The sequence below is a fragment of the Brassica rapa genome, chromosome A03, assembly GCF_000309985.2.
Source record: "Brassica rapa cultivar Chiifu-401-42 chromosome A03, CAAS_Brap_v3.01, whole genome shotgun sequence".
NCBI classification, from domain to species: domain Eukaryota; kingdom Viridiplantae; phylum Streptophyta; class Magnoliopsida; order Brassicales; family Brassicaceae; genus Brassica; species Brassica rapa.
Window position 1 is genome coordinate 21335035 of NC_024797.2, and position 26940 is coordinate 21361974.

General features: G+C 34.8%; 6 protein-coding genes and 1 pseudogene across 12 annotated transcripts; 4 read left to right on the forward strand and 3 right to left on the reverse strand.

The window, feature by feature from the left end:
* Positions 1 to 371: 371 nt before the first annotated feature.
* Positions 372 to 2650, reverse strand: LOC103860388 (3',5'-nucleoside bisphosphate phosphatase). Its single transcript, XM_009137985.3, has 4 exons — positions 2212 to 2650; positions 1669 to 2105; positions 1090 to 1259; positions 372 to 1012 (listed from the first exon to the last, which is right to left on the reverse strand). Exons 1-4 carry the CDS (start codon positions 2479 to 2481, stop codon positions 600 to 602), a joined length of 1290 nt encoding a protein of 429 aa, XP_009136233.1. The 5' UTR covers positions 2482 to 2650; the 3' UTR covers positions 372 to 599.
* Positions 2651 to 3206: 556 nt separating this feature from the next.
* LOC103860390 (C-Myc-binding protein homolog) lies at positions 3207 to 5019 on the forward strand. 5 transcript variants are annotated; one of them, XM_033286078.1, is made up of 6 exons: positions 3207 to 3354; positions 3795 to 3897; positions 4050 to 4122; positions 4245 to 4293; positions 4390 to 4540; positions 4712 to 5019. In XM_033286078.1, the coding sequence occupies exons 2-6, from the start codon at positions 3880 to 3882 to the stop codon at positions 4817 to 4819; spliced, it is 399 nt and encodes a 132-aa protein (XP_033141969.1). In that variant the 5' UTR covers positions 3207 to 3354; positions 3795 to 3879; the 3' UTR covers positions 4820 to 5019. The 5 variants fall into 5 exon arrangements, with proteins under 5 accessions (XP_033141969.1, XP_033141970.1, XP_009136234.1 ...); XM_033286079.1 differs by having other exon boundaries at positions 3208 to 3354; positions 4390 to 4513; positions 4712 to 5006; XM_009137986.3 differs by having other exon boundaries at positions 3214 to 3368; positions 3797 to 3897.
* Positions 5020 to 5267: 248 nt separating this feature from the next.
* LOC103860391 lies at positions 5268 to 7510 on the forward strand (annotated as a pseudogene).
* Positions 7511 to 9013: 1503 nt separating this feature from the next.
* LOC103860392 (probable DNA helicase MCM9) lies at positions 9014 to 14413 on the forward strand. Its single transcript, XM_009137989.3, has 19 exons — positions 9014 to 9558; positions 9638 to 9740; positions 9807 to 9915; positions 10009 to 10147; positions 10232 to 10473; positions 11293 to 11392; positions 11622 to 11719; positions 11860 to 11925; positions 12023 to 12115; positions 12298 to 12414; positions 12491 to 12563; positions 12734 to 12800; positions 12871 to 12952; positions 13138 to 13259; positions 13338 to 13405; positions 13484 to 13593; positions 13704 to 13751; positions 13822 to 13974; positions 14088 to 14413. The coding sequence occupies exons 1-19, from the start codon at positions 9428 to 9430 to the stop codon at positions 14141 to 14143; spliced, it is 1977 nt and encodes a 658-aa protein (XP_009136237.1). The 5' UTR covers positions 9014 to 9427; the 3' UTR covers positions 14144 to 14413.
* Positions 14414 to 15070: 657 nt separating this feature from the next.
* LOC103860393 (cytochrome P450 705A22) lies at positions 15071 to 18757 on the reverse strand. Its single transcript, XM_009137990.3, has 2 exons — positions 16257 to 18757; positions 15071 to 15829 (listed from the first exon to the last, which is right to left on the reverse strand). The coding sequence occupies exons 1-2, from the start codon at positions 17190 to 17192 to the stop codon at positions 15188 to 15190; spliced, it is 1578 nt and encodes a 525-aa protein (XP_009136238.1). The 5' UTR covers positions 17193 to 18757; the 3' UTR covers positions 15071 to 15187.
* A 245-nt stretch (positions 18758 to 19002) lies between these two features.
* Positions 19003 to 21876, reverse strand: LOC103860394. 2 transcript variants are annotated; one of them, XM_009137991.3, is made up of 4 exons: positions 20153 to 21876; positions 19949 to 20037; positions 19509 to 19711; positions 19003 to 19277 (listed from the first exon to the last, which is right to left on the reverse strand). In XM_009137991.3, exons 1-4 carry the CDS (start codon positions 20425 to 20427, stop codon positions 19143 to 19145), a joined length of 702 nt encoding a protein of 233 aa, XP_009136239.1. In that variant the 5' UTR covers positions 20428 to 21876; the 3' UTR covers positions 19003 to 19142. The 2 variants fall into 2 exon arrangements, with proteins under 2 accessions (XP_009136239.1, XP_009136240.1); XM_009137992.3 differs by having other exon boundaries at positions 19949 to 20034; positions 20153 to 21850.
* Positions 21877 to 22872: 996 nt separating this feature from the next.
* On the forward strand, positions 22873 to 26479 carry LOC103860395 (transcription factor bHLH25). 2 transcript variants are annotated; one of them, XM_033287204.1, is made up of 3 exons: positions 22873 to 24671; positions 25112 to 25456; positions 25829 to 26479. In XM_033287204.1, exons 1-3 carry the CDS (start codon positions 24288 to 24290, stop codon positions 25916 to 25918), a joined length of 819 nt encoding a protein of 272 aa, XP_033143095.1. In that variant the 5' UTR covers positions 22873 to 24287; the 3' UTR covers positions 25919 to 26479. The 2 variants fall into 2 exon arrangements, with proteins under 2 accessions (XP_033143095.1, XP_033143094.1); XM_033287203.1 differs by having other exon boundaries at positions 25112 to 26479.
* Positions 26480 to 26940: the final 461 nt, after the last annotated feature.

The window sequence follows — 26940 nt, forward strand, 5'->3', positions numbered from 1 at the left end:
CTTTTCTCAATTTCTTGTCCATTTCTCACCACCATCAATATCTAGAAATGCATAGATGTATAAATATATATGTCAAAATATATAATATAATCAAACAGTGATTTATAAATCTACTTGACGTTTGTTTACTGGATTAGATATGAACCTTTGTGTAGATAAATAAAAAAAAGTATCACAAATGAAACATATTTTAAAGTATTGAGGATCAAACTCCTTGTTTTAGCTAGCAAAATCATTCGGTTTAGAGAGTATACAATGTACACAGCGATTTTCTTGAAATAAAATGTGACTTGCGTTGCAAAACAACATAGGTTCGTACTGTGTCAAGGAGTGTACACGTTTATTAGCAACAGTAAGGCATACTCGTCCACTAGAACTAAAAAGAGGACAGTAACGAGTTCATTTCATTGGCAATAGTGAATAGGAATCTAAACCTGATCCTAATCAGCTCGCTACTGATATTATTGGTCATTGCATTTTTCCAAATGATCCGACCGCGTATCAGTCTGTTTGTCATAATCTGAGCCTAACATGTCATTTCGATTGTCTACAACATCACATGGCATGTCATTGCATACAAAGAGATCTCACTAGAGTATTTAAGCACCAACGGTGACACACGATCCCTTTGAGCTGATTAACACACAAGAGAGCTTCGATCTAAGAGCCTCAAACTCGTCGTTTTCTCTCTCATCATTTGTCAACCAAATCGCTAAACATCGGTCCATCAACTCTCTACCGCAGGACCAAGACGAGCTTCCTTTCAGAATCCTCGCCCTATCGAACCTCAAGATATTGGAGAGGTTTGAATCAGATGGTTGCTCAAGGAAGGTTCTCATGGTTGTTTTAATGGCCTCGCACCATATAGGACGCCCAAGCTTCAAGAAATCCTGCAACGCCTTCACCGGAAGGTTTACACTCCCTAGTTCTGACTCATTGCGTCCGCCTTTACCGTGATAATCTGATCCTCCTAGCTTCAGTAGACTGTACGTATCCGCCAACTCGCTAAACACTGTTCAATAACCATGAAACTTCAGTGTAAATAGATAGATAGATAAAATAGAGACGGAGAGAGAGAGAGAAAGAGACCTTCTAGCTTGCCGTCACTCCTATAAACCTCGACTCCATGAAGTCCAGCATCTTTCAACCTCCGAATAACACTGACGTGATCCTTCAACGCCCACGGATGTGCAAGAACAGCTACACCACCGGTTTTGCATATAAGTCTCACTGCTTCCTCGGACTTCGGCTCGCTCCCTCTGCGAAAATAGTTGTCCGTGAGTAAACTTCATTACTCAATCCACCAAAAATAACTTGTTACATTTGAATACGAGTATAAAGGATTGTAAAATTATTCGTTCACATAATAATATACAAATCCTAAAAACGGGTATTTGCCTCAATACAATTTTAGCTTTTCTTCGAGTTGATTCACGTTTGTTCACAACACAACTACACTATAAAGGATAAATGTAACTCCCAAGTCCCAACCAATGCCGAAAACAAAATCCTAGAGCAATCTAGCATGCCTACACTCCCTTCAAACATGTTAGATCTCTAGATAACAGACACAAACATAGCTGATGAACACTATTCAACACAGTACAATCATGAGCTAAAAATAACACGAGGACTCATTATTAATCATGTCAAACTAAGGGAACGTACGTGGCATAAGCAGGTCCATCATCATGTAAATATTTAGTAAACGCCTGTCGTAAATTCTCAACGTATCCACCTTCAAGAAGCGCTCGAGCAACGTGCATCCTACCGGGAGCAACATCCTCGCCAGCAATCCTGGTGACGTGTTCCCATTTGAGAGGTATCTTAAGTTTATTTAACTTCGACACCATTTCTCTTCCACGAACAAACCTCCCATCCCTTATCTTGGCCAAGAAGTTTTCTAATTCATCGTACATTGCCGGACCGGAAGCGCCATAGTACGCGAGTACATGCACCGGTTCCTCAGAACCGGACTCTCTGGAAGAGAACAATGTGCTGATCTCGATACCGGGAATGATCTTGATACCGAATCTACGTCCTGCTTCTACTGCTTCTGGAATACCAGCCAATGTGTCGTGATCAGTTAGAGAAAGAACCTTCACCTGCATTGTTCACATTCATAAGCAAATCAGATCATTGCTTAAGGCCCACCATAGGCCCAGGTTAAGCAGAAAGATAAAAAAAAAACTGTAAGATGTGAAACGAAACCCCATTGGTATGAGCTCTTTGGACGAGCTTTGAAGGAGAGAGAAAACCATCGCTGCGATTTGAATGAGAGTGAAGCTCGAAGACCAGTTTCTCTCCGCGTCTCAGAGAAGCGGTATTGATTGTTACGGCGAAGTCATCGGGAGGAGGAGAGGAAGAAGAGCCTACGAAGAGCCAGTCGGTAACCGACTTAATAGCCTGTGATTGGTCAGAGGTCGTCTTCTTCTTCTTGCTACCGCCACGATTCTTTTTGTTGTTTCTCTTCTTCTCCATGGTTGGATTTGGAACCGCCGTGAGTTCGACCGTCAGAGAGAAACTAGAAAAGAAAACATGTTAAAGCAAAATTGGGAAAAAAAAATAAAGAGAAAGAAGACAGTCGCATCAGACCGGCCGGTACGACCGGTGGACCGCAATCCATATTGGTTTTGGGTTAAATGATTAAAATTTAATTTTTGACAAAAGTTACAAGAGAAAAAGACTAGGATAGCACCAAACCAAGTTTTTGTTCCCAAAGTAGCACTCAAGGCTCAAAGTCACAAAAATAGGTTTCATTAAAGAGGTAAATATACACTTATACCCCTTGGGTTAATTAATCCAAACCTTAGGGTTTAGAGTTAAGGGGTGGGGTTTTGGAATTAGGGTTTAAAATTTTATAAAAAATAAATACTAAAATAAAAATAAAATTTATAGAACAGTTTCAAAAATTATTTTTAAACTATAAAAAGAAAATTTAAAAAAAAAATTCAAAATTTTTTTTAAAAAAAATTATAAAATTTCGAATCTGAAAACATATAATCTGAAACTATAAATTTTTTTTTTATTTTTTTTATTTTATTTTTATTTTTTATTTTATTTTTTATTTATTTTTGTTTGTTTATTTAATTTAAACTAAGGATATTAGGGACATTTTACCCTTTAATGAATGTCATTTTTGTGACTTTCTCCTTCTAGTGCTCTTTTTGTGACATAAACTTCAAAAGGTGCTATTATTGACAATTGCCCAAGTTACAATGGTAACTAATGTAAAACGCAAATCTCACACAACACGAAGAGACTCGAAAGGATTGGTGACGAAATTTAGACACTTCTCCAATGTGTTTAAGAACACAACCGAAGCACCTACCGACACAGTTTTCTGGATCTCAAACACATTGGAGAAGGTTCTTTTTCCGACATTAATTTAAATAGATTGATTTTGGGTTTTATATATGGAATGTGCAAAAGAAATTACTGGATCTGGAGATGTACAAAGATCTCTGGAAACTATTTGTTTCTTCATTTTCTTGGAAAAAAAGTGATTAATTTGGTTCGTAATTTTATACTGTCTGATGGAACTCGATTGTGGGAATTTAAGAGTCTTAGTGGAACTGATGAGATGTGGTAGGTTTGGGGATGAATAAGACGAAGATCTGTGTTCTCAGTCTGTTTGGTTGGTAGTTAAGTTGTAAAGAGACCTAATCTACTAAATGTAGCTTCTGCCATGTTTAAGTTGAGCTCAAATTTATATAATGATTTAACAATGTCCGCCGTTGTTTCTGATGATATAATCTTGAATTGATAAAGCTTTTGGTGTTTCTGATATTTTCAGGATTTAAGTAAAAGTCCATCCATGCTTGTGATTGTGATAATATAAAAAAGCGAAGTTTGTGTTGTATATTTTAGAACAAGGAGATGATGCGGTTCAAAGAGGTATTTCTTTCCATCCTGTCTGAAAGAAAGAAAACTAATTTGAATGTAGTCTCACCCTTAAAATTTTCTCTTTTTTCTCTGAGCTCAGTTTTGCTTCTTCACTATTTTATCTCTTACTTTCTTGATATACTTTGTGTTTATACATGACTCAGGAGAAAGAAGCGAAGAAAGAAGCTTTCAGGAAGTATTTAGAGTCCAGTGGAGTTCTTGATTCTCTAACCAAAGGTATTGCTTCAATTTTTCTATATTACCCATCACTTAACCTATCAAATAGTTTGATTGGTTTCTGACATAATATTTTGATTTATACTCTTTTATATGTACTGGAACACAATGCGGATTTGTAGTTCTGGTTGCTTTATATGAGCAGAATGACAAGCCTTCCTCTGCTTTAGAGTAAGTTCATGGACATTTACTTTGTTTCTAACCGGTATATGATTTATAATCAGACACTGAAGGACCTCCTAGCTTTGGTTTTTGTTTTTGTTTCAGGTTCATCCAGCAAAAGCTAGGAGGTCCTTCAGTGTCTGATTACGAGAAGCTTCAAGCTGAGAAGTCTGATCTTCAAATAAAGTACAATGAGCTTTTTGCTAAACATCAAGAAACGTTGAGAGAGGTGTCACTTCCTAACTTGAATTTAAAAGTTCATCGCTAAACCATCTATAGTTGATTAGCACATGATTCCATTCTTACGTAGTTCCTTATTGTGGCTTTACAATAGCTTTCTTCACCATCCATAATCATTAATACATATCGAGTCACCCGTGATATACTGAAACTACTTGGCGCATTTTGTTTGTGGTTAATGTTGCAGTTAGAAGGAGTGAAGAGCTTGCATTCCCGAAACTCTTCGAAGGATGATGATGAGAGAGAGGTCATTGAAGACGAACACACGGCCCTTGTGGCTCCTCCTCACCACTAAATTGTTCGTTTTTGTATATGTAATTCTCATTGCGACATTTTCAATCTCCGTTACTGTTAGTATTTTGAGTGTCATTTTGCTTGCCTATACGCATCTAAGACGGGAAAATAAATCGCTGATTTAAGCTGACTTGTTGATTGTTCCACTGAATAATATCCACATATTCAAAATTCTTAGATCAAGATTATTTCCGTTTTAAATATTTAGTCAAAAAAGAAAAATTATTTCAGTTTTTGCATGAGATCAAAGCAAACAGAATCGATCAGTAGATTTGTAAAACGTTATAAACAAGATTTATTTTTGGATTTACCCTAGGAGTGAGACTAACCAATAGGATTTTGTTGTTTCATATTCGATATCTTTAAAAACAAATATTGTGGAGTTATATTATGTTTTTAAGATAAAAGATAAAAAAATAAAAATAAAAAATAGTAATAGTTAAAAAAATCTAAATTCATAAATCTTTAGATAAACTTTAAATCATTGGATAAATCCTTTTTGTTTTAAAATATAAATAGTTTTTATTATTCTATGTAATTTTTACTTTTATTGGCTATACGGTGACCAATCAAATAATATAGACTTTTTTTTACAACATAAGAGACTATTAGCCTATGAAACCACCAATTCAGACAGCTAAACGGGGGATAGTGAATCGACATATAGCATAACTGAAGGAGAACTCTTCGCACCACGTGCAACCTTGTCCGCCATTGTATTGTGTACCCTTGGAATATGTCTGTTGTTGAAGTTAGGAAAGAAAGTCTTACAGCGGCATAATTCTTCCATGTGTATAGCAAAGGCTGGTCATTCTTCAGGTGATCACACCATCTTCACCAATTGAGAACAATCCGTCACAAATACTACATCTGAGAACTGCAGAGTCTTCATACACTCAATTGCCCAAATCAGAGCTTCACATTCCGCATAAGGTGATAGGCTTCGTCGAAAATTTATTGCCCCCATCATTACTTCCTCCGAATCCATTTTCCGACAGTACTAACCCTGTCCAGTGAAAACATCTTGTTCCCTCCACGTTCTATCGACATAGCAGACTGTTGGAGATCCCATAGTCTGGCAGCTAACATCTGCCTGAGAATACCCATGATGTTATTAACCAAGGAGTAAGATATAAAGTACTCAACGATGAAACGCAGTAATTTACCAGAGCAACCTTAGAAAAGAGTGTATCATTCAGTAAAATTAAATGGTGTGGAAAATTTAAAAGCATAACTATTAAAGTCCACAGCTGAAATAAAGAGGAATGAAATGATTCTACACTATTTGAGATTTATGATTAATGTACGATTGAATTTTAAATAAATTGTTTATATTTTAAGATTCATAGTTAGCTTCTTCTTTTTTTTTGCTAAAGGATTCATATTTATCTCAAAAAGTTTTTCTTCCTATATAAGGAACCTCACCCCCTGTTTTATATTGAACCTCACCCCCTCGGAAAATCTTTCGTGAATTCTTCTCTCAAAGTATATCTTTTTCGTAGATTTTTGACTCATCCGTTAATGTTTCTTTGTTTTCTGCTTTGGTGAATTTGGTAAATTCTTGATATTACTTTTGATTTCGTGTGTGCTAACGAGAATTGTACTTTTTATTGTTTCTAGATGTCAATGCAAATCTTTGTTAAGATTTTTACATTCAAGACCTTAACTCTTGAGGTCGAAAGCTCAGACACCACTTGCAAAGTCAAAGAAAAGATACAAGATAAGGAAGGAATCCCTACATACCAGCAGATGCTTGTCTTTGGAAAAAAACGCTTGAGGAATGTCGTCCCTTGGCTATTTACAATATCCAAAAAAATTCAACTCTCCACATGATTCTCAGGTTTAGAGGTATGAGAATCTTCGTAAATAATTTTGAAGGCAATGCCATAATGCTTGAGGTCAACAGCTCAGTCACCATTGACAACGTCAAGGGAAAGATACACGATAAGGAAGGTATTCCTAACTACTAACAGAGGCTTGTTTTTGCTGGAAAAAGCCTTGAGGATGACCGTACGTTGGCTAGTTACAATATCCAGAAAGAGTCAACTCTCCACTTGATTCTCAAATTTAGGATGCGAATCTTCGTAAATATGTTTGACAAGACCAGAATAACTCTTGTGGTCAAAAGATCAGGCACTATTGCCAACCTCAAGGCAAAGATACAAGATAATGAAGGAATTCCTATCGAAAAGCAGAGATTGGTCTTTGTCGTACGTATTATGAAGGATGGTGACTGTACCTTGGTTGATTACGATGTCCAAAACGACAACACTTTACACATGGTTCTCATGTTGGGAGGAATTATGAAAATCTTTGTTAAGACTCTTACAGGCAAAACCATTGCCCTTGAAGTCGAAAGCTTAAACACAGTTGACATGGTCAAGGCCAAGATCCAAGATAGAGAGGGAATCCCTGCGCACCAGCAGATGTTGTTCTTTGCCGGTAAACAGCTCAAGGATGGCCATTTGGTGGATAACAACATTTGATGTCACAGTTTTTAAAATAAAACGAAATTGTTAATTTTGTTGGTATGCAGGTTTTGTTTGTTTATAATACTTTCAGTGCCACCGAATTTCTTTTCAGTCCACAATTTCGATAAGTGTTTAGTTTTAAATCCAAAGATTATTACTATATAAATTTTTTTGATCTAAAATATATGAAACTAAAGAACAAAATGTAATACCCATATCACCAATATGAATATTAAAGGTTTATAAATTATAATATTAATTTATGATTTGTATCTAATTTAATAATTTAACTTTCTTATTGGGCGGCTTTCCATGATCTAAGAAAAGAGGAGGCAATTGAGCGACCTCAAGGCTCAACTACTCTGAAAAACGAGGTGTGGAAACTACAAATCCTTCCTAAGATTAAGCAATTCCTTTGGAATGTTATCTCGGGTGCTGTTCCTTCTTATGTTGCTCTGTGTACTAGAGGAGTTAAGTTGAATCCGACGTGTCAAAGGTGTTGTTATGATGAAGAAGATATCAATCATGTTCTGTTCCTTTGTCCTCGTGCTTCAGCAATTTGGAGGCAAACATAACTATGCTTTTGCAGCTTGCGAGTGATATGAAAGAAGATAAGTTGCATCAGTATCAATTTTTCTGGACACTGTGGTATGTTTGGAAGTCACGGAATGAGTTTTTATTCAATCATAGAAGTGTACATCCTTCTGAAGATGCTAGAAGGGTAAAAGAAGCTAATGATGAATGGGTTCAGTGTGTGAGAATGTCAGAAAGCAGAAGGGTCGAGAGACACAGAGATATCAGGTGGTAACCGCCTCCAAATGGATGGCTTAATTAAGTGCAATTTTGATTGCAGTTATAAAAATGGAGAACTGTTTTTTGGAATGGGTTGGATAATACATGATCATCAAGGCAAATATGTGTTGGCTGGTGGAGCTAAAATTAAAGGAATTTGTTCGTCTTTGGAGGGAGAAGCATCTTGCTTCTTATATGTACTACAACATATATGGTTAAGAGGATGGAGGAATGTCTGGTTTGAAGGAAATAACAAGGAGCTAGTTCAGATTGTGAACGGATCTGAAGATAATATGTGATTGGGAAATCTAACATTTGATATCAGACATTGGATTGGATTGTTGCCCTTGTGCTCGTTGGATCAGGTCAATAGAGAGAAGAATCAAGCTGCTGATTGTATTGCAAAACATGTTTTGGAGGAGAATGAAATTTCTGTTGTGTTTAATATGCCTCCTAATTGGCTAATTGACTATTGGTATCAACCTTTCACAATCTTCTCTATTAAAAGAGAAGTACCATTTTTATCTACTATTTATAAGTCTACTATGACCAATTCATTAATCACATAATATGACATAAAAATTAATAGGAATATTAATAATAAATTAAATTTAAATATAGATTTGAATTTTATTTTCAGTTATAACAAAATCTGTTGAGAAAAATTTAACAAAATCCTACTAAATTTTTAAATAATTTTTATTAAATATTGCATTAATTAATTTCGTAATTAAGTAATATAATGCTTTCATTTAAATAAATTATCATTTACCACTAAAACGAGTTCAAATTTGTTAATCATGTCAGATTTTTTATATATACAAATGAAGGTATTAACATATGTTAAAAATTTATTTCTACAGCTATATATTTTCAAAAATCATATGTTGAAAAATATTTTTTATTTGATTATTTGAAATTATGAAAACTCGAAAACGTAATAAAAAGGTAAAATGTATAAAACAAACTCCTATATTAATAGAGTAATAAGAAACCTAAATAATAAAATTAAAGAGTTGTAAAATACATAATACTAAGATATAAATTGTATATTTAAATTTTTATAATGATATCAAAATTAAAATTTATAAAATTAAAATATATCTGCACGATGTGCGGGATAAATTCTAGTTTGATTTAATACAATTACCGTTGGAAAAAAAAACATTAGAAATATAGAATTATTACGTAGTCTGCAGGCCCAAGTCATTTCCAGTAGTTAAGGAAATCCATTTTTTCTGTGTGAAGCCACTTTACTTTAGCAATAAATGCCAAAATTGGCGTACTGATTTTCCCGCGCTAATAAACCCTTAACCTTTCCCTCCTTCACCGGCGCGGCTACGACGATGGAAACGCCGACACAGACGGCGGAGCACATAGAATCGATGACGGAGTTTCTGGTTAGCCACTACTCCGATCAGCTCCGCGATATCGCTCTCTCTTCCGATCCCAAACTTCATTACCCTCTCTTCCTCGAGTAAATGCCTTCAACCTCTTCTCTCTCTCTATCTCTCTTTCAAACTACGACATGTACTTATATAACACACACTCTCCAGATTCGCAGAACTCGTTGATGACAATCCCCACCTGGCGCGTCTCGTTTACTCCAATCCCGAACAGTACCTCCGTCTCTTCGACGATTCCGCCCTTCTCGCTCTCGTATGTAACTCAATCTACTGATGAATCATCTTTCGATAGAGTTAATTTTTGTGTTTGGGGTTATAGAAAATAGCGTTGGAGCATATGAAGAAATTCGAGAGCAAGATTGGGATTGAGAAGAGGTTTATACACGTGCGTATTAACACTAGCGGCTCCCCTCTTGAACGAAGCTCTGGTCTGTGTGTGTGTATTTGCCTCTTGTTAAATTTTTTGGGTTATACATATTCTTTTGCTTAATTTTTTTTTTTTTTTTTTTGGTTGTCAACAGACACTTTCCCAAGTATTGGACGGGTTAGAGTGAAGCACCGTGGGATTCTCCTGATGTTGAAAGGCACAGTGATCAGATCTGGAGCTGTTAAAATGTATGAGGGAGAGAGGATGTTTAGATGCCGAAAATGCAAACACATGTAATGTTAATGTTTTCTCTCTTGTGCTGCTTGAAACTGATTTTGAATTATCTTGTTCTTATGAGTTTGTTTTCTTGTGTATAGGTTTCCTCTTTTCCCTGAGTTGGAATCAATAAACTCGATTGTGAAACCGCCGTTTTGTCCTTCCCAGCGGTCTAAGTCTTGTGAAGGAACAAACTTTGATCCTGTGGATGATACAGTCACACGCCATGACTATCAAGAAATCAAAATCCAAGAGAATACTCAGGTTTTAGGTGTTGGTGTTATCCCAAGGTCCATTCTAGTCGTCCTCAAAGATGACCTCGTTGACAATGTTAAAGCTGGAGGTATATAAACTTTCTTTTATTGTTCTATGCATCAATGTTATCGCTATAGTTCCAAGATTCTCTGTGTAATCATTCTTTAAGCTATCAATATCCTGATATTGGTTTAAGCTGGGTTTAAAAAAGCGTGCTAAGGCGTCGCTAAGGCGTGAGGCGACCTTGGTTGGGAGGGTCACCGCCTCGAGGAGATGAAGCGAGGCGAATTCGAGTAAGCGTTGCTTCAACCTCGCCTCAAGTCGCCTTTCACGCCTCACGCCTCATCACGCTTCATCGCTTATGCAACTAAAGGTAAGATTCCTATCACAAGTTATTAACATATAATATTTACTTTCTTTTTATGGTTTCAAAACTTCAATTCACTTCAAACTATTTAGTGTCTTTACATTTTTGAATAGATATTTTCAAGCGTGAATCTTATCCAAGTCTATATTCTTTTTTTTTTCTGGTTCTATAAATCTTTTGTTTCTAAATCTATGAAGACTTAGGTTTATGTTTAGTTTCTTTTAAGGATTTGTTGGTTTGATTCTCTTTTTTTGAAGACTTTATTGGATCAATTCTCTGTTTTATGCTCTGTTTATGAATACTTATTAATTTTTAATTTTAATGATTTAGGATAATGACAAAGAATGGAAGAACCTGAATCATTCTATGACTAACCACTAATCCTATGTGTATTTTTTCAGGCTACGCCTTAAGTTGGTGAGGCGGTCTGAAGCGACGCTATAGCTTTGAGGCGAGCTTGACCTTCCTCACCGCCTCAAGGCTTGAAGCGCTATTTTAAACCCAGGGTTTAAGTAACATATTTGCTTTTTCTTAAAGCAGATGATGTTGTTGTCTCTGGAATCTTGACTTCAAAATGGTCTCATGACTTAAAAGATGTTCGCTGTGACCTTGAACCTATGGTGATTGCCAATCATGTCAGGTAAAATGGCTTGGAAATTTTGATAAAGCAATCTCTATGTATCAGTTACATCATTGAAGTTTTTACCAACCTCATGCTAAAAGTTGACTATAAAAATGGTTAGGCTAATCTAAACAAGTAGCTATTAGTTCCATTTAAGATTTTTTTTTCCAGAGTTACTGTTGGGGCTTTGATGATTACTGTTTCTGTTAATAACTCACTTTTCTCCGGTTATCATGCTGTTCTCTAGAAGAACTAATGAACTCAAATCAGAAATTGATATCTCTGATGAATTGATTGAGAAGTTCAAGAACTTTTGGAGCCATTTCAAAGATACTCCTTTGAAAGGTAAAAAAACTAACTGTTTGTGATTTTTCTGCCTATTTTGTTGTAACGTATGGAAGATTTCTGTTAAAATCAATGTCAAATGTTTTCGTATTTCATCTGTTAAAATCAATGTCAAATGTTTTCGTATTTGATCAAGTCAGGGAGAAATGCTATCTTACGAGGTATCTGTCCTCAAGTTGTTGGTCTCTTCACTGTTAAGCTTGCAGGTATGGTGTGCCAATAATGACTACATTTTTCTGTCAAACGTCTCTTCTCATTAAATTGTCTAGAAAGATGTTCATGCATGTGCATGTTTATATGCAGTTGCCTTAACACTAATTGGAGGTGTGCAACATGTTGATGCTTCTGGTACAAAAGTCCGGGGAGAGTCTCACTTGCTTCTTATCGGAGATCCAGGTCGGTGTCAACCACTGAGTAGTACTTTTCTTATTGAGTTCTAAGTTTTTCTCGCCAAACTAAATTGATGTTAAGAAAAACTGAAAATGTCCTCTGTGTTTTCTTGTTGTTACTAGCTCATTGAGCTCTATGCATGACTATATTTTTATGAGTCCTCCGTTTACATTGTTGATATCTGGCAGGAACTGGAAAATCTCAGTTTTTGAAGTTTGCTGCAAAACTTAGCAACAGAGCTGTAATCACAACAGGACTAGGAAGCACAAGTGCTGGGTTGACTGTAACTGCAGTGAAGGATGGAGGTAAGTACTTCCATCTTGCCTATTTCTCGCGTTTCATAACACTTTTTTCAACTTATTCCTATCAATTTGTTTTTAGGAGAGTGGATGTTGGAGGCTGGGGCTCTTGTTCTTGCAGATGGTGGACTTTGCTGTATTGATGAATTTGATAGGTATTCATCTGTAATTTTATCTGCTTGAAATGTTCTTGTGGTGTGCTGAATCTTTCGAATTTTGTCACGGACAAGAACTATCTTTGCATCGAGTTTGTATCTATTATCTTCTTTATTGGGAGGCTTATTTATAACTAATTTTTTTTTTTTTTTTGTAATCTTTCTGGAAGCATGAGAGAGCATGACCGAGCAACCATACATGAAGCAATGGAGCAACAAAGTATAAGCGTTGCCAAGGTACATATTTCTTTTTGTCGCAGGATCAGCTCTATTTGTCTCTATCTTATTGTGTCTTGTTAATTTGAAGGCGGGCCTTGTGACGACTCTTAGCACAAAGACAATCGTATTCGGTGCTACAAATCCTAAAGGACAATATGATCCTGATCAGTGTATCCATTTTCAGATTTATTAGACCTTAAACAAGTTTTTGCTTTCATACATGCTTTCTGTTTTTTTTTTCAAATTCATGATGCAATATCACTTAAAGAGTCAGACACTTCTTCCTTGAATCAGCAGTTGAGAAAGCCTTCCTGCTTTGATATTTTTCTTCAGAAATTTCTTAACTGAATCTTAGCTCTTTCTGTCAATACTGCACTTTCGGGTCCCTTGTTGAGCAGATTTGATATTGTACTCGTTCTTCTAGATACAAAAAATCCTGAATGGGATAAAGTTGTATCCTCTCACATCCTTGCCGAGGTATGCTCCTTTAAGGAAATCTAATATTATATTTGTGACAATGTTAAATATCTTTATTATTTTTGATGAATTAACCAGGTGCAAATAGAAGAAGGCAGATATGTCGATGATCTGACTATGATTTGGCCACTACCGATGCTTCAACGGTATCATAGATGTGTACACAATAGTTACAAATTGTTTTCATCTGAGATGACATATGCGTTTGATCATGACCGATACAGGTACATTCAGTTTGTTAAAGGAAACTTCAGGCCTGTCCTGTCTAAGGAAGCAGAAGAAATCATTTCAAGTTATTATCGTCTCCAAAGAAGATCATCAACACATAATGCAGGTAGCTTTATTCTGCAGAGGCTATTATCTTGTATTAACCAAAGATAGATCACAAGTTAAGGTAATATCTTTCTTCATGTAATTTGATTTGATTTTACTCTTGAGTTGCAGCAAGAACAACCGTGCGGATGTTAGAAAGCTTAATCCGTCTAGCTCAAGGTAGTTCTTCTGTTTATCAATCAAATTACTGGAAAAAAAGGATTAAATTGTATAATGGTTTGACACACAGCTCATGCAAGGCTTATGTTCAGAAACGAGGTCACGCGGTTGGATGCAATAACAGCAATCCTATGTATTGAATCGTCGATGACCATCTCAGCCATCGTAGACAGTATGGGGAACGCGTTACACTCTAATTTCTCCGAAGAACCAGATCAGGAATGTATCCTTTTTTTCAAACGTTACCTAAACTTTCGTTTCTAGTTTTTCATGTTTAGTTACAGTCATCGTCGGGAGCATTGGCCGCTTGAATCCTTAACATATAGCAACCAACAGATGCGAAGCAAGAGACGCTTATCCTTGAAAAGCTTAGAGGAGACGACATCTATTAGGTCTGCAATAATTCATCTGCAATTTTTTATTTGTATATGTGATTCGGTTGTTGACGGGTTGTTGAGGTTCCCTATCTTGGGAGTAAACTTACTTTTAAGATGTGTGTATTATCTTAAAGTGTATTTTGCAGGTACTGACACTTCTCTAATAGGTTAAAAATATGTTCGTGTTCGATGTAGTTCAGTGTGACTTGCCAATATGTGGTCATTCCAAAACCTATTAGTTTGGAGGACGTAAATTTTCCATGTATGCATCTTTTACCAACTGAACGGTACCTATGCCATAATCTACACTCGTGGTAGGTTTGTTTAACTTATCCGCAATATAAGTTCGCTAGTACTACTATAATAAGGTCATTCGCCATGAATATATCAACTTATGTATCCCAATTCCCAGCATAAACCCATTGATATATAAATGCCTCTAAACTTCTGCAGTCATAAAATTCCTATTATTATGACAAGTTAAACATGGACATTTTAACTTCAAGTTATTGTTGTTTTGGTTGTCGTAGAGACAAACCCATGAATTCACATATACTTTCTGCATATTCATGTGTAAATAAATTTGTCTCCGGATTTATACGAGATTTAACCATCCACAAACAAAAACAATTAGAAGATCATGTGTAAGATGTGGTATTCATAGATGAATGTGGACAAATTTGTTTATAAATTATCGACAAATTACCAAATATCCGACAGAAATGTGTTGGTAATTTTGAATTTTAAAAATGTATACATAACGGATAAATATATATCGTTTAGAAATCGAAAATTTTGACTTTTGTAAATATATAACGAAAATATTGTTTCGCCGGGAATTTATGGAGAATTTTCGAACTTTTAGTGCAAGACACCAACACTCGACGTATGTCACTACGTTCAATAGATTTAGACACTAAAAAAAGAATTACGAGCAAACAATACTAAAACGGGAAAGCTTATATGTCTGATGGTACGTGGAGAAGATGGAACAATCAATAGAGAGCGAGTTCTCTTTCTTACTTTTTAAAGATATACTCTATAGCACTGTTAAGTCTGTTATGTATGCAACGTTTCCGAGTCAATGGTGGATATTCGAGTAACGGGAGTGAACGTAAGAGGATAAGCCATGGTTTCTGTGAATTCTTTAAAGCATCCATCCATGTTGACCTTCTCTCCTTTGATACTCCAGTCAAAGCACTGCAACATCATTCCTATTGTTGTTCCAACAATCATATAACCTAGATTTGATGCAGGACATCCTCTCCTTCCGCCACCAAAAGGAAGGTACTTCAATGTTTGCTTGTTTCTCTCATCTTCTTGCCCTGAACTTAAAGAAGTTAGAAACCTCTCTGGCTTGAACTCAAGAGGGTCTTCCCAGACATTTGGATCTCTCATCACAGCAAAAATGTTAACCAGAAGTCTTGTCTTCCCTGGTACGAAGAACCCTCCTACCGTACATCCTTGATTGAATTCCCTTGGTATTATAGGCACGGGTGGGTGCAATCTTAGGGCTTCCTTGATGACCGCTTGCAAGTAAGGGAGGTTTGGCAGATCCGTTTCTTGAATTAACCTTGACTTCCCTACAACGGAATCAATTTCTTCTCTCAATCTATCAGCAATAATAGGGTTGTTAATGATCTCGGCCATTGTCCACTGTATTGAGTTCACCGAGGTATCAATGCCTCCCAAAAAAAGCTCCTACAATTGAACATATGTTTTTTTAACTCTTAATTATTATTTTTTTACTTTTTGTATGAAAAATTTGGAGAATTGGTTAAAGTTTGTTTGCATTTAAAAAAATGAGACATTGATTGAAATATCATAAATTGGTTACCATTTTTCAAAAATACCCTCAATTTAAATATTTTACATTTTAGTTTGGGGTTTAGTGATTATTGTTTAGCTCTTAGTATTTAGGGGTAGGTGGATTTAGAAATTTCTATAAATTTTTCATAAATTATTCTTAAACATTTCAAATTGATTTTGATGGTTAATTTAGTCTTTTTTTTATCATAAGTTTAAAGTATTTACAAAAATAGTTATCTTTTAAGAGTAAATGTAAAAATAGTATCACAGGTGAAAAAACTAACGTTCTCCTTTAAAGAAAAAGTGATGGAACATTTACCACCAAAAACGCCTTGATGTTGTTTCTAGTGATCTTGTATTCTGCGTTTGGATCTTCAGAAACTGCCAACAACACGTCCATCATATCCATACATTGATCCTTGTTTGGTTTCTCTTTGTGTTCTACAAGACACCTCTCTATCAGCTTGTCAAATTTTTTTATAACTGTTCTTTTCTTGAACCATGAAATTCCAACCTTCTCCAGCTGTCCGAAAATTAAAACTGATAAGGCCATCTTTATCTTCGAAGCATTTGCCTTGGCAACCAAACTTTGGATACTCTCTACATCACCGTTCTCCTCTGTAAAACTCCTTCCCATTGTCATCCTGGCAACGATGTTTCCGACAAGCTTCCTCGCTTCCTTGTTAATCTCAACGCTCTCCTTCTTCCTCGCCTTATCGAGCAGGATCCCACGTAACCGTTCTAGTTCGTCTTCACGGATGCTTCGAGACTGGACTTGCGCGTTGGGTCCCAACAGCTTTGTAACAATGAGTTTCTTCATGAACTTAAAGTATCCTCCATAAGGTGCGGTAACGAATCCAGACGTATCGAAGATGATAGACCCCTCGTTGGTAGGAAGGTTGCGAGATGAAACGTTCACGTCGTGGGTCGTAAAGATCTCGTAGGCTACAGAGGCTGAAGAGACAAGGAGGAAGGGGAAGAAAGAAGCTCGGAAAAGCAGGAGAGTTCCATATTTGGATGAGAGCGTATGTAAGAACTCGAGGGGTAAAATATCAAAAAAGAAAAGGGAAGGCTTGTAGAGTAAGAAAAAGAGGAGATGGTGAAGATGGCCGATGATTGGAAGAGAAGGAGGGCTCGGAGGCAAACGGACGCTATGTGTTGGTTTTGTGAAGAAGAGAAAAAAACAGATGAATGCGAAGAAACATAAGAGGATTAAGATGAAATATTGACATTCACCGGTGATTATTGATGCCATTTTTTAGTAAAGAGACTGTAGGGATCTCAACCTATATAAATAAGAGGCAAGGTCGGAGCGAAGAGGAAAAATCACGTAAGTGACATGTGCACTGTGCACATAACTTAAAAGTGTTGAGTGTCGACTGAAGGAACACACACAACTAGCAACACAAGGGATTGACTCTATTTGATAACTTAACAATGACTAATCTGAATAATTTAACCGAGGTGACAACTAAGGTCCACATGGATAATAGCATCTTCAGTGCATTGAAACGAAAGTGCCAAGTTCTTACATAAGAAAACGTACATATAGCATTAGCAAGACAATAAATTAACTATGTTGGATAACTTAACAAAGAGTCTTTGTGGACCAAGGTGACAACTAGGGTTCCACATGGATTTAAAGATTTTAAAGCATGGAATAAAATTAAATATATACTTTGTCAAAAGTTTGTAATATATAATATACGTGTAAAATACGCAGATGTTATATCAATAAATGTGTAGAAGTGTCTAGTGTCAAGTAATGTAAGAATCACACTTAACTTTTTTTATTTTTGAACATTAAATAACACATGACTTGTTAGGCGAGGAATTAGTTACCTCTACTGGATAGCTTAAGAAAAACAATTGAAATAACTTAATGATGAGCTTAAGATCTTAAGAGCAAGTAAGCATCATCTACTTGTACCCAAACATTGTAACACATATATAGCCGTTTGAAAGGCCGACATAAAGAAAAATAGGGCGTTAATTTAGGGGGTTTTAATAATAAAACTCATCAATTAAAAATAGATTGTAAAACCATCTCTCAACTAAAAAGTTGACCAAAAAAGAATTCAATTTTAATTTTGTTAATATATATCATCTTCCGTTTAAAAACTTTTAACAGCCGACATAATCATGCTATAGCCAACCAATTCAAAGAGTATCATGCAGTGACAATTGAGCTTTAACACAGCCTATAGAGGAGGAGAAAAAGAGAATCACAAATGAAGTCATCGAAAATGATCGATAAATTAAATTGAGATGATAAGAGAGAGATTTGATAAGCAATCAAAACAAAGAAGCATGGAATCAATGATAGAAGTCGAAACGAAGAAGATATTGCATTCAGAAACGAAGAAGAAAGTGAACAAATGGATCTGCACTTTGTCGGATTGATCTATTTGACGGTCACCCGCAAACCCCCACGAGATCTGTATGTGCCAACCCCCTTCAGTGTGGATCCATGCAGTCCAGTCCCGCGAGGCCCACAATTATTTGGGTCTGAAAAAATATTGACCAACCCCGCCCTGCATATAGGCCATTTGGGTTGGTCCAGCGGGCTAAGACCCGACATCACTACTTTACAGTCATAAACATGTATTTATATAACTGAAACCTGTATTATAACTGAAACAAGGTCAACTAAGTTTATGTTGTGTTACTAAATCTAAACTGTGAAGCAAAAAAAAAAAAAACAAATCTGAACCAAAATTTTTAAAAAATCTGAAGAGCGCTAATTTTTACGCTCCTCCAAAAATTGAAACCGTGTGAACCCGAACTGAAGACCCATGCCTAAAACCATGATTAATGCATGTCTCTTAGGAGGGTATTTTAGAGAATATGAGAGACGTCTCTTAGTTTTTAACTAAAAAAATTAAGAGATGTCTCCTAAATAAGAGATATAAAAGACGTCTCTTAACTTTTTTACTTAAAAGCTAAGAAACGTCTCTTATATTCGCTAAGAGACCCTCCCTAAAAGACCTGCATCAATCATGCCCAAGAGAAATATACATGTTCTCTAATACTAATACAATTTCGGTAAGACACTACCAATCAAATCCAGTCAAGAACTATATAGCTTTGATAATATATCTGTAAAAATATTGTACACAAGTTATTGTAAAGAGTAAACAAAAAAATAAATATACAGAGAGTTTTTAACATATATTTATGGCGTTTAAATTAGATGATGAACAGTTTAGTGGCGTGAAGGCTCAGAGTTTGCTTCTTTTTTATCATCTTGTTGCTTAGTTTCAGCATTTGCCTCATTTCTGTCCACCAAAGGCTCTATCATTGCCTCCAACGCATCCAAATCTTGTGCGACTTTTTCCACCTGAAATTTTTGTATGTTTTTATTTCCCAACGACAATCAAAACCTTATATATGCTTATTAGTTTGTTGCCGCCCTCAAACGTAAAGAGCATAGGATATATTAGGAAATTCGGAGTTTGAAGATTATCTTATACTGAAAATATTATCTTTTGAAAGTTTACCTTTCTTAGTGTTAAACTGGTAAATTTCAGTAAAACATTTCATATACTGATTTCATTGATACAATATGTACCTTCTGAAGGAAATCATGTGTTACATGTGCTTCATGTGCAGCAACCTCTGAAATGTGTTCCAGAACTACAGCCACTTGTTTAATTTTACTTTGCTCAGGCAGAATCTTTTCCATTTCTTCAGCCATGTCTTCAGTCGCCGTCGCCACTTTTTCTACCATTTCTGCTACAGCCTCTATCCCTTCCACAGCCAATTCCGCCTCCCCTGCATCACATCGCTCAAATTTATACTATGTTTTAAAGGGAACACAATATTATTCAGTATACATGACATATATCCATTTTGCACGCCATCTTGTTACATAATCTCTGTGAATAATGTTTTCTTATAACAAAATATTATTAACAAATAATGTGATGCCTGCAATTATCTTTTATCAATAAGTTAATGAGTAAACTAAATAAGCCAACAAAAGAGCTCTGAGATGATATAATACAATACCTTTAATCCGTTTCAGTTGTTGCATCCTATTATTGTTCCAGAAAGATAACACCACCGAAATCACAGAACCTATGACCCATCTTCCCCTGCTAATTGCAATCAAAATAAGTGCAAAGAAAAGATCCTATTCAAATGCATATGTCTGTGTTGTATGGTTGTATTAATCTTTTGTAAGGAAACAGGTCAAGAGAAAGAGCTGATTACCAAGACGGAAGATTAAACCATGGGTTTGGAGGAGAAGATTGCATCTTAGAGTTGTTGAAATCATTATTAAAGTACTTCCCAGCATTAACCGGATTTGATAACTTCAGACTTTGTGGACTCATTTGATTACTATAGTCTCTTCCAAATAGAATAATCTTCGGATATGGATTCATAGATGTCTTCCTCTCAACCTTGTTGTATGTGTGCAAAACCTCCGCAAGTCCCTGCCTATACACCGCGTAACTACCGCTCTGCATTCTCCGACTAAGATACATATCTATCAAATCTGTTTTCTCAATTCAAGATGCTCGAAAATCATAGGGACAACTTTATATAAATACATTTGTATTTCTTTTCAATTTGTGTGTGGTATTGGTTAAGCGCATGCTTAAGATAAAAGGCTTTTAGTTGTAGTTACGCTTTGGAAAGAGGTTGAACACGCCAAGAAATGAGGATATGATCTTTTATTGTTGCTCTATTCATTTTCTTTTATGGGTTGGTTCTCAAATTTCTGAGTGGAGAAAATGTAGAGGGATCTAGAGTTTTCTTTTCTATCTACGTTCTAAAGTTGGTAAATTTCTGATTATATGCGAAATACATAGGAGATTGTTTGCGGGATACTTGAGAAATTAGGTTTTTAAAATAAGATGATTGATAAAAACAAATTAAAATAAGATAACAATCCAGTAGTCACGTAACTTCCAATAGGCACGTAACTTGTAAAGTTTGAGGATTTTAGAATTTGATGAATTAAAATAAGATACTAATCCAGTAATCCTTAGACTTTGATTGGCATAACATTAGCATAAACACTATGCTATTTGTTATCTAATCAATAATTAGAAAAACATTTAGAAAATACCAATTCTCTATATATGCTATTTGTCCAATACTTTCTAATAAAGCTTTTGGTAGAATATTGGAATTATAATATATAAAGAATTTAAAACAATTTAATACAAATATTTTTTTTTAATTCAATAATATCATAAAATGAGAATGCCTAGTCAAATTAAAGTCAAGAAGAAGCGAAGCTGTTGCTTGCTTGGGTCTTTCCATACGATCAATTGAATATTGGTAAAATCAAGATCAATGGGTTTTTGAGCTTTTTTTTGCGAATTAAGAACGCCAGTTAGTCGACTAAAAGGTCTGCAAACCTCATTTATATGTATATCAAAAAATAAAATTTATAAAATTAAAAGAATGATATTTCATATTTAAAACATAATTAAATATATATAATTAATTATGATTCATTATTATCAGTAAAGATTATATATATTTTATATATTATAAATATAAATATATCTATGTTATTTAGAAATAAAAAATGATATATCATATACTAATTTTAAATGATAGTCTTATACACGAATCATTTACTTCTTTATCAATCGATTTATTAAATATATTTATAAGACATAGTGTTTCTTTAGCATACTACTACTGATTTTTTAATATTTCTATCAATCAAGACCTAGATTCTGCAAATATATATTCTGATTTACAATTTTTTGTTATACTTTTGTAAAATGACATAGATTTTCATGAATTTGTATTAATTATTTTCTATCATTAATTTTGTAAAGTAATTATATTTTTTTATGTTTTCTAAAAGTTTCCAAATATTAATTTCATTAAATATAGCATGGTTATTTATGTTTGTAACTTTGTATAGAAATATTTTTATTATGTTTATTTTTATTTAATAAAATATCATTCGTGAAAATAATATTTATACATTGAAAAAGGAAACTGTAACCGAGGTTTATATCTCTAATGGTAAAGGGCTTACAGATGTGAGTACCGTCACCTGGGTTCAAATCCCGGCCACTGGAGAATTAACATTTCGGCATCGATAGGGACAGAGAACCGACACCTGGCAACACATGACTAGTCTGGATCACTTCTGTGGGACAAGGATACCTCTGTATAATTCAAAAAGAAAAAAAAAGGAAACTGCATAAAATATCCCAAGTTTTCTGGACATATGATTTAGACTGAAGTTGCAGTAGATCTTTGTTAGGGCATCTCCAACCCCACTCTATATTTTACTCCAAAATTGAGAAAATTGAGTGGGAAATGGAGTAATGAACAAAAAATAAAAGGATTACTCCATTTATAAAGTAATGCTTATATTTTTTGTTCATCACTCCATTTCCCACTCCATTTTTTTCATTTTGGAGTAAAATATGGAGTGGGGTTGGAGATGCTCTTACAACAGTTGTTTTGTTACATATATTTTTTTTTATGACTTATTCTTGGATTCACCCCCTAGGTGAACCTACAGGTTCACCAACCAATAGGATTGTGTCATTTTAGATTCAGTATCTTTTAAAAAAGGAAACAAAATATTACCGAATTATAGTATATTTTTAAAATAAAAATTGTATTAATCACAAAAAGAAGATTTTTTAATCGTAAAACAAAAAGAATTTGTTTTCCAAAAGTATTTTTAACGCTGCCAACAATTATTAAACCCTAAACCCTAAACCTTTAGGTAAACCCTAAACTATTGAATAAATCATAAATCTTAAAGTTTAAGATTTGATCCAAGAGTTTCGGATTTATCCAATGGTTTAGGGTTTACCCAAGGGTTTACCAAAGGGTTTAGGGTTTAGGATTATGATTTAGGGTTTAGTGTTTTGTTGATTGTGTTAACAATATTTTTTTTTTAATTCAAGAATTTAAAATTTATCAAAGGGTTTAGGGTTTACCAAAAGGTTTAGGGTTTAGATTTAGAGTTTAGTGTTTGTTTATCGTATTAATTTTTTTAAAAAACCTTTTTTGGTGCAACTACTATTATTTTTATTTATTTATATTTTTTTAATTTTAAAAACGTAATATAATTTGACAATATTTTGTTTCCTTTTTTAAAAGATATTGGATTTGAAATAACTAAATCTGATTGGTTGGTGAACCTATAAGTTCACCCTAGGGGGTGAACTCAAGAATAACTCTTTCTTTATTACATAGAATTTTAAAATATCACAGATATACGTGACATTTGATCATCCTCACACACACAATCCAGAATAGGTAATAGCTGTAATAGGCATGCTGGAGACAGAGTTGAGTATTTATGCGTCTAACGAATCTGACAAGCTGCAAGATATTCATGAACTCGCTTGTACATCCCTTCCAATTGAAACCATTGTCTTATTCTCTTCATTGTTTTCATAACACCAGAGTGTCCTCTCCCAACTATCCATCATAACATTTTGATAATATCAGAAGAATGGAAACCGATGACTTTGGTATTACAAGAAGCCTTTTGTACTATAACTAACCATCCTGATCCGTGAACCCATCTATTTCTATCTCACCCTTGTTAACATGTGATATCCAATTCTGTATAGTAGCATAAATCTCAATTTCTTGATAAATCCCTTGTAACTGAATGACTGTAGGCACCATGAATAACAATTGCCATTGGTATGGTGGCTGATTCTTTAGGAAACAGCCGATATATTGAAGAAATTCGCCATTAATTTCTATAAGTGTGCTGAAAATAAGCATAATAATCTTTTGTTGCATACGTGTCTGCCCAAGAATCGGCTATAAATGCATAAGAATTCAAGACTTTCGAAAAAGTAGGTTTTAGAAATTACAAACCAGCTAAATTTTGACTTTTAAAGAAAAAGACAAAACTTTGATACCACCAGTTTCTCCGTAAATGACATTAATACTTTTATATTACAAAGAGACAATTATGCTTTATCTGGTTCATACTTCCTTTTTCTCCTATTCTACCAAACAACTTTAAACAAAACCTTCACCGACCAGCTGCTTCAATGGAAACAAACAAATGTCGGTCGAATAAAGAATGTGTAAATTAATCATACACAATAACTTTTTTTCTCGTTAATTTTGAATTTAAACCAGCACTAACTAAAAAAGTCTTACTGTGCTTCTATCTCTGACTTTGTTGGAAGTTTCATACTATATATGTTATTGCATAATTATACATAAAGCCAATTGTATTAGCTCCATCTTTTCAGGTAGCATTGTCTCTGATGGACATTTCATGCAACTCTGAATATAATCAACTTGTAAGCTCTCTTGATTTTCTTAACTTTCTCCATTTTGTATTTAATTTGACTCACAGCTCAAATAATATGGAACTTTTTGTTTTATGCAGGAATATCAAATGATGACGAACTTTCCTACACCCGAAGAGCTCAATGATATTCTCTCTTTACCATCTCTACAAACCATGGAGGCCCAACTCTACAGCAATCAGTCTCCAGTAGTAACCACGTTGAACGCAGAAGCTGCTAAACAACTCAAACATAGAAGCTACATGAATACTACTACGAACCAATGCTCAAGCGGGTTTGGTGAATATGGGGCTATGGGAAACTTGCAGCCCAAGAAAGAGCCTACTCTATTGGCTCAGAGGAACGTGTCACGTGGGGTTTCACAAGCAAGAGACCACATAATGGCTGAACGAAAACGCCGAGAGAAGCTGAGTCAACGCTTCATTGCTTTATCTACCATCGTCCCTGGACTCAAGAAGGTACAATTGCACAAACATAATCTCATTATTCATGGTCATCGTAGTTAGATTAGTTTTGATAAGCCGGTCATGCCATTTTGAGCCTGGTCTGCTATAAGTCCTGCATAAGCCAGACCATTTTGAATGATTAAGCAGAAAAAGGCTTACTAATCATTTGGGAGTTTGATGTTTTTCAACCATAAATAATTTTTGCCACACTTGTGCCGATAATTACAATATATAGAACATAGAAAAATATTGGTATGCAGAAATTTTTTGTTAATCCGTTTGCTGCAACCAATAACATAACAAAAATAATCTTTGTTTGCTGCAAAGGTTTAGAGCCAAAACCCGATTTACTTGTCAGAATCTTTCTTGGCCAACCATAACAAAAATAATCTTTGTTGATACATATTTTATGTTTTAATATTTCCTATGGTGCTAATTAATTTGGCTTAAAGACGGACAAGGCATCAGTGCTTGGGGGCACAATAAAGTACCTGAAACATTTGCAAGATAGAGTTAGGTTTCTTGAGGAGCAAGCCAGTCAGAGAACCATTGAGTCAGTAGTGTATTTGAACAAGTCGAGGCTCTCGGTTGCGGATACAGAGCTAGAATGTATGGCGTTACCCGAGATCGAAGCTAGATCGTCTGGTAAAAATGTTCTGATAAGAGTTCACTGTGAAAGAAGGAAGGGGGTTGTTGAGATCACTATGGCTGAAATTGAAAAGCTTAAACTGACCGTGATAAACAGCAGTGTCGTCACTTTTGGATCCAGTTCCCTTCATCTCACCATTATTTCTCAGGTTAGTTTCTCTTTTCGGATTTTTTTAAAGCTTATGGGTTTGTTCATTTCTAGAAATACTTGCAAATTAAACCCTGGGGGACTCTTTTTATCATTTCACTTTTTTTTTTTAATTAATATCATTGTAGTCACCATACTTTTCCCTTTAGCTTCAATTTAAAGTTTCCCGAGTCAAATTTTTTGTAGCACTCTCTTTTTGAATAACCCGATTGTTTTTGGTATTATAACAAGTACAATTGGAAAAATGAATATATAAATTGATACATGGGTTACCGGATATGTTTATCATGGTATATACATAAAAGAAGAGGAAGATAGTTGGTGGGATGTGAAAGAATTATACAAAATTAATTGATGTTAATCTCAAACGCAGATGGGCGAAGGATTCAATATCACAACAAAGGATGTTGCCACGAGCATCAAATCAAGCCTCGAAGCTTTTATGAATGCCAATCTCGTCTGAGGAAATTATAATATAATTACAAGAAAATTATATAAAAGCATATATAACTAAGATTTTACAAATTGGAAGCTCCGGTATATTTTCACCACTATAAGACCTTTTTCTCCCAAACTCTTTTATCTTCTCGCAGTTCGATTTTTTGGAGGGGTTTCTTCTTTTTTTCCCTTTCCCTTTTAAGACTTCAAAACACAAATGAGAAGAAGAATGCCTATTTTTGCATGGGGTCTAATGGAAAAAGACACCATGTGTTTCCAAACTATGAGTTTTCTTTCTTTTTCTTAATCTGGTTTTGAAGTATTTTACCTTAGTGTTGGGAATGGTATTTATTATCTTGTGGCGATGTGTTGTTTTGTTTGTGGAGTGGATTTCAATGGAACTTCGTAACTCTATCTATTTAAGTTGGTAATGGTGTGGTGCCTACTTTTCTTCATTCTTTTTTTTTGAACTATCTTTTCTTCATTCTTTTTCTATTTCTGATGTTGTTATAATATTGTTTTCTTAAGAACCGATGTTATTGTGGACAATGATATTATTTTTCTTACCGATTGGTTTTGAGATAAACATATCTTTCTATCCACCCTCGAATCATAACTAATAACAATGTTGCAAATTTGAATAGTCTAAGTAATCGCTCTCACCTCTCTTTATTCCTGTTGGTCTTTACATGTAACACTATTTTAAGCCGTTTTTAGGGCATCTCTATTACTACTCTATTTTTTACTCTAAAATAGAGTAAAAGTGAATATAGAGTAAGGAATGCTCCAACCCAACTTCATATCTCACTCCATAATGAAATTTACTCCATAAATAGAGTAATCTATTTTTTGTTTGTTCATCATTCCATTATGGAGTAGAAAATAGAGTACGATTGGAGTAATTTTACTCCATTTTCATTTTTATTCTATTTTGGTGGAAAAAATGGAGTTATACAGATGCTCTTATCACGAGAAGTGAACTGGAAAAAAGAAATAATAGACGGAAAGAGTAAAGAGACAAGAGCATCCACATTGTGTTCTCAAAAT